The sequence below is a fragment of the Schistocerca gregaria genome, chromosome 5, assembly GCF_023897955.1.
Source record: "Schistocerca gregaria isolate iqSchGreg1 chromosome 5, iqSchGreg1.2, whole genome shotgun sequence".
NCBI lineage: Eukaryota > Metazoa > Arthropoda > Insecta > Orthoptera > Acrididae > Schistocerca > Schistocerca gregaria.
Window position 1 is genome coordinate 258,497,673 of NC_064924.1, and position 9,900 is coordinate 258,507,572.

At 40.1% G+C, this 9,900-nt stretch overlaps 1 protein-coding gene across 1 annotated transcript in view; it reads right to left on the reverse strand.

The window, feature by feature from the left end:
- The window catches only part of LOC126273312 (ejaculatory bulb-specific protein 3-like), a 32,630-nt gene extending 23,933 nt beyond the window's left edge, over positions 1 to 8,697 (reverse strand). Inside the window, exons 1-2 of the mRNA XM_049976856.1 lie at positions 8,625 to 8,697; positions 4,221 to 4,356 (exon numbers count right to left, since the gene is read on the reverse strand). Of these exons, the coding sequence (XP_049832813.1) occupies positions 4,221 to 4,356; positions 8,625 to 8,690 (202 nt within the window). The 5' untranslated portion in view covers positions 8,691 to 8,697. The remainder of the gene's footprint in view (positions 1 to 4,220; positions 4,357 to 8,624) is intronic.
- Positions 8,698 to 9,900: the final 1,203 nt, after the last annotated feature.

Below are 9,900 nucleotides of genomic sequence, written 5' to 3' on the forward strand. Positions count from 1 at the left end.
TTCGCCTCAGAGAGAACTCGAGGGTATACTTTTCCTTTACTGCGTGGTACATTGACCTCGAAGGTGTGTTGTTTGTGAATGTGTAAACTTCTGCAGTGGATAGCACAAGAAGGAAAATGAAGTGTTTTCATTAATTAATTCCGAAACTTACTATTTTTTTTCCTAATGTGTCTTTTATCAACACCCAATCTCAACACCGAAGACATACAGCCATGAAGCATTTTACCGTACGGTATACAGTCAACATTCCTCATTAAGGTCTGTCAACAACGTAAGTTTATTTGTAAGAACTCTGAAAACTAGTTTCAGGGCTTGGTCTGTAATTAAAAAGGGTGGACAGCCATTCTAGCAGACGAACTAAAGCACTAACACATTTAATTTATGTTGTGTGAACAAATACTACTCCAAAACATCACCACATTGCGAAATGCGTCAGTGTTGGTAAGATTTCCTGCAGTAAGATAACGAAAAAGGTCATTTTGATGCTTAAAGTGGTATTTCAGTTTAGGATATTCTTGTCTGGCAAAGAAGTGACCTAAAGGAAGTAGCTCGTAAATTTTCTTTTAAACTTTATAGATGGCTGATGCCTTTTAATTCTTTTGCAAATACGTCAGTCTTTTCTATGTCTCTTAATTTGAGTGGTAGTTTGTTTTACCAGATTACCAACGAGTTTTCAATATTTACTCGCTTTTGCGTGTCTTGTGAATAATTTGTAGATTAAAACTGAAGAAACTGCAAAAAGGAGGGAACTTAAGGAGATATGACCTGGATAAACTGAAAGAAACAGAGGTTGTACAGAGTTTCAGGGACAGCGTAAGGGAACAGTTGACAGGAATGGGGGAAAGAAATACAGTAGAAGAAGAAAGGGTAGCTTTGAGGGATGAAGCAGTGAAGGCAACAGATAATCAAGTAGGTAAAAAGACGAGGGCTAGTAGAAATCCTTGGGTAACAGAAGAAATATTCAATTTAATTGATGAAAGGAGAAAAATATAAAAAATGCAGTAAATGAAGCCGGCAAAAAGGAATACAAACGTCTCAAAAATGAGATCGACAGGAAGTGCAAAATGGCTAAGCAGGGATGGCTAGAGGACAAATGTAAGGATGTAGAGGCTTATCTCACTAGGGGTAAGATAGATACTGTCTACAGGAAAATTAAAGAGACCTTTGGAGATAAGAGAACCACTTGTATGAACATCAAGAGCACAGATGGAAACCCAGTTCTAAGCAAAGAAGGGAAAGCAGAAAGGTGGAAGGAGTATATAGAGGGTCTGACAAAACTGTACCATCTGGTGAACAAGATGTATGAAACAGGCGAAATACCTGCAGACTTCAAGAAGAATATAATAATTCCAATCCTAAAGAAAGCAGGTGTTGACAGATGTAAAAATTACCGAACTATCAGTTTAATAAGCCACAGCTGCAAAATACTACCACGAATTCTTTACAGACGAATGGAAAAACTAGTAGAAACCGACCTCGGGGAAGATCAGTTTGGATTCCGTAGAACTGTTGGAACACGTGAGGCAATACTGACCATACGACTTATCTTAGAAGGAAGACTAAGGAAAGGCAAACCTACGTTTCTAGCATTCGTAGACTTAGAGAAAGCTTTTAACAATGTTGAACGGAATACTCCCTTTCAAATTCTAAGGGTGGCTGGAGTAAAATACAGGGAGCGGAAGGCTATTTACAATTTGTACAGAAACCAGATGGCAGTCATAAGAGTCGAGGGGCATGAAAGGGAAGCAGTTGTTGGGAAGAGAGTAAGACAGGGTTGTAGCCTCTCCCCGATGTTATTCAAACTGTATATTGAGCAAGCAGTAAAGGAAACAAAAGAGAAATTCGGGGTGGGTATTAAAATCCTCGGAGAAGAAATAAAAACTTTCAGGTTCGCCGATGACATCGTAAATCTGTCAGAGACAGCGAAGGACTTGGAAGAGCAGTTCAATGGAATGGATAGTGTCTTGAAAAGAGGATATAAGATGAACATCAACAAAAGCAAAACGAGGATAATGGAATGTAGTCGAATTAAGTCGGGTGCTACTGAGGGAATTAGATTAGGAAATGAGACACTGAAAGTAGTAAAGGGGCTTTGCTATTTGGGGAGCAAAATAACTGATGATGGTCGAAGTAGAGAGGATATAAAATGTAGACTGGCAATGGGAAGGAAAGCGTTTCTGAAGAAGACAAATTTGTTAATATCGAGTATAGATTTAAGTGTCAGGAAGTCATTTCTGAAAGTATTTGTATGGAGTGTAGCCATTTATGGAAGTGCAACATGGACGATAAGTAGTTTGGACTAGAAGAGAATAGAAGCTTTCGAAATGTGGTGCTACAGAAGACTGCTGAAGATTAGATGGGTAGATCACATAACTAATGAGAAGTATTGAATAGGATTGGGGAGAAGAGAAGTTTGTGGCACAACTTGACCAGAAGAAGGGATCGGTTTGTAGGACATGTTCTGAGGCATCAAGGGATCACCAATTTAGTATTGGAGGGCAGTGTGGAGGGTAAAAATCGTAGAGGGAGACCAAGAGATGAATACACTAAGCAGATTCAGAAGGATGTAAGTTGCAGTAGGTACTGGGAGATGAGAAGCTTGCACAGGATAGAGTAGCATGGAGAGCTGCATCAAATCAGTCTCAGGACTGAAGACCACAGCAACAACAACAACATGAATAAATTGTAAATTATTGACAGTGACAGCTCGCACCTGAGAGCACTCTTATATGTAATTAATTTCGAATATTACAGGATACAATTACAGTAAAATAATAAAGAAGTCACAGCAACTTTTAGTAATGGAAAACAATTATAGTTAGCAGCATGGGAGCCGCACGATTTTACAATCCGAATCACTAAGCCACAATGGGATTATAGAACTTTACCTTCTGTGTTATAATTTAGACCTGATAAAATCCTTAACTGCTGATAAGTCATTATGTGACATATAATTACAATAATAATTATGATAAAGAGTTACAAGAACGATGTGTTTTTATAAATGTTCCATATTGTGTTGGCGTCAAAACGATGTCATGTGTGCAGGGAGTCTCATTAAATGAGTGTTACCCCAGTCAGTCATGCGCAGAAGCCGTATTATACTGCTCTTATAGACTTCCTTGATGTTTATGGCCTCCACTGGCCGATTCACATGTGTCGGTAAACTGATTACAGGACACAATACTATACTAATCCCGTTTCTATCGATGATCTTTTACTAAAGTATATGGAATAGCATGTATGCTGTGTATTAATCAAGATATAATAAAAACAGTCATTTAATGTAGTTATCATCCTTAAATGTTTTACGGTTAAACCTTGACACATAATTTATGAAAAATATAGCACATTCAATAAAGTGCAAAGTTACTTAAAGAGCCATCAGCTCTATTGAAGAGGTGATATTGTAGTACGCCGTACATCGTAATCCTATCTGGCGAGTCGTTTACGTAATGAAATTTCATTCTCTGGGTGTTGACGGACGCTAGTTACAACCTGAAAATTGTATGCAGGTGAGATTTCTGTTATTGTCTTACAAATTCTGGTTAAAAATACGACTAACAGTATATAAGACAGACGGTGTGTACTGCTATATATATATTTCGTTCTCATAATGTTCAATGCAGGCTTACTATAGGATGTAGTTTCATAACGCCCACGGGGGGAAAATTAGATAGTTTCAAAATAATGAAATAAAGCATTTATTTCAAAATAAAAGAGCACCCTAAGCAGGAAAACTATTTCTTGTTAGAATTTTCCTAGAGCAGTTAGCCTACGTGCCGCCATGCCAGCTCCGCAATAGCATGCCTTTTTCTTTCACATGATACTGTACTTACAAACTGCATTAAATACTCTTCTTATCAGCCGGATCCCTTCTCTAACTTTCAATTTTACTACTTTGCTTTAGGTGACATATCATATTAAGCGTTCAATTCATCTCTAAATGGGCTCAGAAAACTGTTCCTTCTTTTTTTTAGTACGTTTTAGCTTTTCCCCAATCAAAATTTTTACTAGAAGTGAAAGAAACGTTCCTTTTTTTCGTTACGTGACCAGATATCAATCAGTGACTTCCAGGATTTACGGATTTAGCTACTGTCAATATTCGAATGTTAGAACAGTTTCACAACAGACACTTAAACCTAAGAATTTTATCAAAAATCATCATCGTCCTATTTCAATATGTGATCCATTTAAAAGAAGTATTGTATGTACCCTACCCCTTAACGCTTCGGTAGCTGTCGTGCAAAGTGTCTCCTCTCCTTGTAACAGACACCGGAATGTGACATGCATAAGTTCTTCATCAAGCAGCAGCGTTTTGATGTTCAGTCCGCTGAAAATATCCGGATACTTATCCTGAAAAATAGAATTTACCGTTAGCTTCTGTGAAACCCCTTTTTGCTCAAAGTAAAGATATCTGTTTGTTGTCTTCCAAGAAATTTTCCTAGTAACAGTGTCGCCCACTCTTCCAACCTACACTCCACTTATCATTACAATTCATGCTGCAGTCTTCGATGTACACATTTCTGGTGCAAAATTCAGTAATATTCTCCCAGGCGACACCTGAGGCTCTATTGTGAGAAAAACGTTTATTTACGAAACTTGGCCATCTTTCTTCATGGCAAGAACAACTTAGATTTACGCCAGTTCGTTCCCATGCTGATAAATTTCTTTCAGTTAGGATGACATGTCGTGCAAACCTTTTTCGTGTACCTCTGATCGTCTCGCGAGGCACTACACCCACTTCACTACATATCAAATTCGCAGCTGATAAAAGTATATTAGACAACGACCAGTTTATCTTCAGGGAAGGTGACGTCTCCAGGGGGGCAGCTTTGACGTTGGCTTCATAATCGAAGTGAGTTTTAAGAAAAACCAAGCCACCTTCGTAAGATTTATCGCTCTAGAAAAAGAATTCAGCGATGAAAGATAGTGAAAAATGTGGTAAATTCTCTGGAAAATCAGTGTACGCTGTAGGGAAAGATCGGAAATACCTGATGTAAGTGATAAGCATCAACGCTAGGGACCACGCAGTAGACGAAGTCAGATTCTGCTAGCTGGAATTGAAATAGCGCATACGGACCGGGGAAACAGGACTCAAAAAGTCGAGCAGACCAGCCAAAGAGAGCGTTCTAGACGAGATAAGTCCACTACACTAAACATTGGACTTAATGTGAGGAAGAAAATTCTGACAATGTGCGTTTTAGCGTAGCATAGTGTGGAAATGAATCGGGGACTATGGGTGAACTGGAGAAGAACGGAAAATATCTGTGTAGTACGGGATGCAGGAAGGGCTGCAACTGAGAAGCAGCAAGCGAAAATTTCCGAAGGGCGTCATGAATAAACCACACCCGTTACAACAGATGCCACTACAGTGGAACATAGAGCAGTGGCGGCGTGTAGAGCTCATCGGATGATCTGTCGAAGTTAATTAGCGAGAGGGCGGAATCTCGTTGACTGAGTACCCGTATGAAATATAATTACAACGTATTAAACAATATATACAAGAGTCCCAGATATGGACCAAGAGAACAGTCTCGGTATTAATTTTCTTTATAAGTGTTTGCTCTATTTACCTTGAATGTGAAGTTAAAACAATTGCCGGAGTGTCGCCAAGATGGAAATAGTCAAAGATGACACTAAGATTTTAGAATTAAATAGTAACATTAACGCTGTAGATAGTCTCTGATCAGGTTTTATGGAAGACATATTACGTGTCACTTGTGATGAAACTGTTACAACTCGATGTCAGGTGCTACTAACTTAGTCGGAATATTAAATAGAGATTTGGGACTTCGTAATAATACCTTGTCACAAGTGGTTTTGCATATGTAGGTGAAGTGACTTAAAGACATAAGCCAACTATTGAGAGTAAGTTTTACATTTCGAGAGGACGGTATAGAGTTAGCTGACTCCAGTAAGTACTGAAGATATCAGTTTTTATTACTGAATTTAACTCCACCACAACGCACCAGCCATTCTGTTAACTGCATGCAAAGGACCTTGTTTCTCGTCAATAAGCGCTATATCAGCAAGGAGTACTGAACTTATCAGTATATATAGGTTACTGTGACCATACCGTATTTTATCCATAAAGTGACGTATCCACTAGAGCAGTTCGACGGTGGTGTCAGTAAAACCTGTGGGTTAGTTCTATAGTAAATTTGTAACCCATCACGGAAGTAGTTGTCAAGCTAACATTGGCGCTCCTCACTCACGTTGCTGATACAATACACCGGACCACCATCGGCAAGCTGACAGGTTTTCGTGGTAGGCGCTCCTATCAGGGAAAAATCGGTGATCTCTTTATTGAAAATTTTTCCGCGCGTAAGGACCAGGCTACTGAGGGCAAGATGAAGCCGCGTTATCTGTGCCGTTGTCGTATCATGAAGATACTTAGCCCGGTTAATCTGGAGGAAATATTCCTTTCCAATCATTAATGCTTTAGCTAAAGATTCTGTTTATTATTCTTTGCCTCCTGTGTAATTTTGAACCTACAGGATGCTAAATATGTACCTTCTGAAGCGAATTGTGGAAATGTAGCAACGAACATTTTCTAAATCGTATACATACACTTCTTGTCTAAAGAATCCTTACGCCCCTATTTAATGAGGAACTGGCTACCAGATGTCACGAGAGGCGGTGCCACCAGTATAAAAGGAGGCAAAGGGTACTGAGTCGCCACCAGAGAAGCAGCAACAATAGAATAAGTTGGCCAGGAGAGGTCAGTGACTTAGAGCGCCAGTTAGTCATGGGATGTCACCTGAGTAACAAGTCCATCAAGAGCACTTCAAACTTTCTAAGGTGCCCAAAGATTAGTGATGTGACTGTGGAGGGAAAAGGGAATGAACAACCACAGCTGAACTAAGACATGGTGCACTGACCGACAGGGATCGTCGAACATTGCAGAAAGTGGTTCTAAAATGACTCACGACATTATCGGAAGAAGTCGTCGCGAATTCTTAGATTCTACTAGTAGACCAACAAGCGCAAAGACTGTGTGGGGAATTTATGTATGTAATAAAAATTTGGTATAGTTGCCGGTAACTTCTTAATTTACACCTCGACCGGTTTCGAAGCACCATGCTCCTTTTTCAGGAGCTTACAAATAATCATGGGAACACGAATATCTGGCAGTCACCCCCGTCAGTCACGGGGGATCACACACGCATCAAGAAAGCGGATGGGAGCGTAGGGCGAGCAACCACATTGGTCACCAGGACAGTACGACACCGAAGTGAATAGTGTGTGTAAGAACTTAACAAGAATGAGATACAATGATCCTGCATCTCCTGGTAAGTCACACATTTCTGGAGTCAGTTCTAAGCAACGCATGAGGCAGCGCAAAGAGGGGCGTTATTGGAAGGTGGAAGACACGAATCGAGTGATTTTGAGTGATGAATCACAATATACCCCGTGCAATCCGATGGAAGGGTTTGGGACTGGCGAATGTCTGAACAACATTCTACCTGCCATTCTGAATAGTGCCAGCAGTGAAATGTAAAGGATGCGGTTTTACCGTATGAGGGTGTTTTTCGTGTAAGAGTGTGATGATGCCCTTATTACGCTTAAAAAACGACAATTGAGGAAGGAGATGAACACATTTACGTATTGTATTGCGTACAGCAGAGGAAGAGTTCGAAGACGATGATTGTATGAGAATGACAATGCACGCACTCATAATACAACATCTATGAGGTGAAGGTTTATGAACAACGACATTCCTGAAAAGGACTGGCCTGCACAGATTCCAGAATCCAGCACAAACCTTTTGGATGAGTTAGAATGACAACTCCAGACACCAGCGTCCAACAACTCTATTTTCTCTGGTTTCAGTCCTTGAGGAAGAATAGGCTGCCATTCCTCAACAGACATTCAGATATTTCACTCAAAATGTCCTCGGCTGACATAAAGGCGAAAAGTGGACACAACCCATTTTAATGTGCGCTCCTAGATGTCTGGGTACTATTGACCAGATAGTGTATACAAGATCTGAACTAAGCTAGTACTCTACATGAAGTGGTAAGTGCTAAATACGATTCGTAAAAGCAATTTGTGATAAATGAGTTACGTTCATTTAAATAAATCACCACAATGACGGAGTTTTCATTCTCTGATACCTAAAAAACACCATAAATGAAATTACTAGTAAAGGCCATTTAGCCCGCCGGTTAACCGTTGGGTCAAACGCACTGCGTTCCGGGCGGAAAGGCGTGCCTGTCCCCGGTGCGAATACGCCGGGCGGTTTAGATTAACATATTAATAACATAATTTTTTTAATTCTTTACAGAATAGCAGGACATATTTCATCAGAGCAGTGCTTATACCAGCCTTTATTAAATTGTTATGTCAAAAACATATTATGCAAATGGAGCCGAATGGCCATGTGTAGAACATCAATTTTAATGTTACTGAATAAAAACACGTTTAAATTCTTACTACGCAATCTGAAGATGGGTTCTTAATAAAAACGAGTCACATGATATTTAACCTCCACTAATGCAGCATATAAGGAAAAACATATTTGTAACATCGAAAATGTCTGGTAACAGAACATACTCTCCAATAAAGTAACTAAGCCACTAATAAACTATTCTGAAGTTTCTAAAGCAGCTCACATTTACCTGTGCTTTCGCAACCACGAAAAGTACCAAGAGCAGCATCGCAACTGTGAAGACCACCTGAGCCATTGTAGCAAAAGTCTATATATTAAGCTGTCTATTACTGCGTTCGTAATAATGATTGAGGCCCTTTGCTGAGGTTTGCTTCTGCTTCGTCGCTTTCCTGGAGGTCGCACACTTATATTAGTCACGTCCCTTACTCGCGGGTCATCCGATAACATCAGCACCAGCGCCGGTTTCCTGCTCAGTATCAATAACTCCTCTCGGTCGCTTGCGTAATCGCAGATGGCACGATTCAAGACACGTGACAGTATACACAGTCTACGTAACGACGATAACTTATTAATATTGTAAACATGGAGGTCATTATCTACAAAAATTCTTGTTTCTATGATTGCTGAACGTGGCTGGAGGACAGTGAAACCACGTTTAGGTGGATATCGCAGACTTCCCGCCCTATACAGCAGGATATACGGTGAGCTGTGACAGGTGTGCAGGCAGACTACAACGCTGGTGCAGGCTCAAGTGTTTCGCATTACGCTGTCCACCGCACATCCCTGAACACACAAGGCCTACGTGTTCCTACGTGGGGCCAACGGCGTCGTCATCTACGATGTTAGTCAACGTTGGACTCCAATGTGACTACCTAGGCTTTCCCTGTGTATCTGCTGATAATATTGTCCTCGGGTCTGCAGCCGGATCTTGAAGTCCTTTTGACACAATACAGGGCGTCCATAAAGTCCGTTTCTAAAGTCAAAATTTTATTAAGCCGACAATTGTTGAAATATTTCAACAAAGTTTTTTATTGTAATCACGCTTTACGAAAGATTCTATATACAGTGCGGTCCATTGATCGTGACCAGGCCAAATATCCCACGAAATATGCATCAAACGAGAAACTACAAAGAACTCGTCTAGCTTGAAGAGTGAAACCAGATGGCGCTATGATTGGCTGCCAGCTGGCGCTGCCACAGCTCAAACAGATATAACTGCATTTGTTTAAATAGGAACCCAAATTTTTATTACATATTCGTGTAGTACGTAAAGAAATATGAATGTTTTAGTTGGACCACTTTTTTTGCTTTGTGACAGACGGCGCTCTAGTAGTGACAAATATTGGCTCACCATTTCAGACGAACAGTTGGTAACAGGTAGGTTATTTAAATTAAAATGCACAACGTAGGTACGTTCGAACATTTTATTTCGGTTGTTCCAATGTGATACATGTGTACTTTCGTGAACTTATCATTTCTGAGAACGCATGCTGTTACAGCGTGAT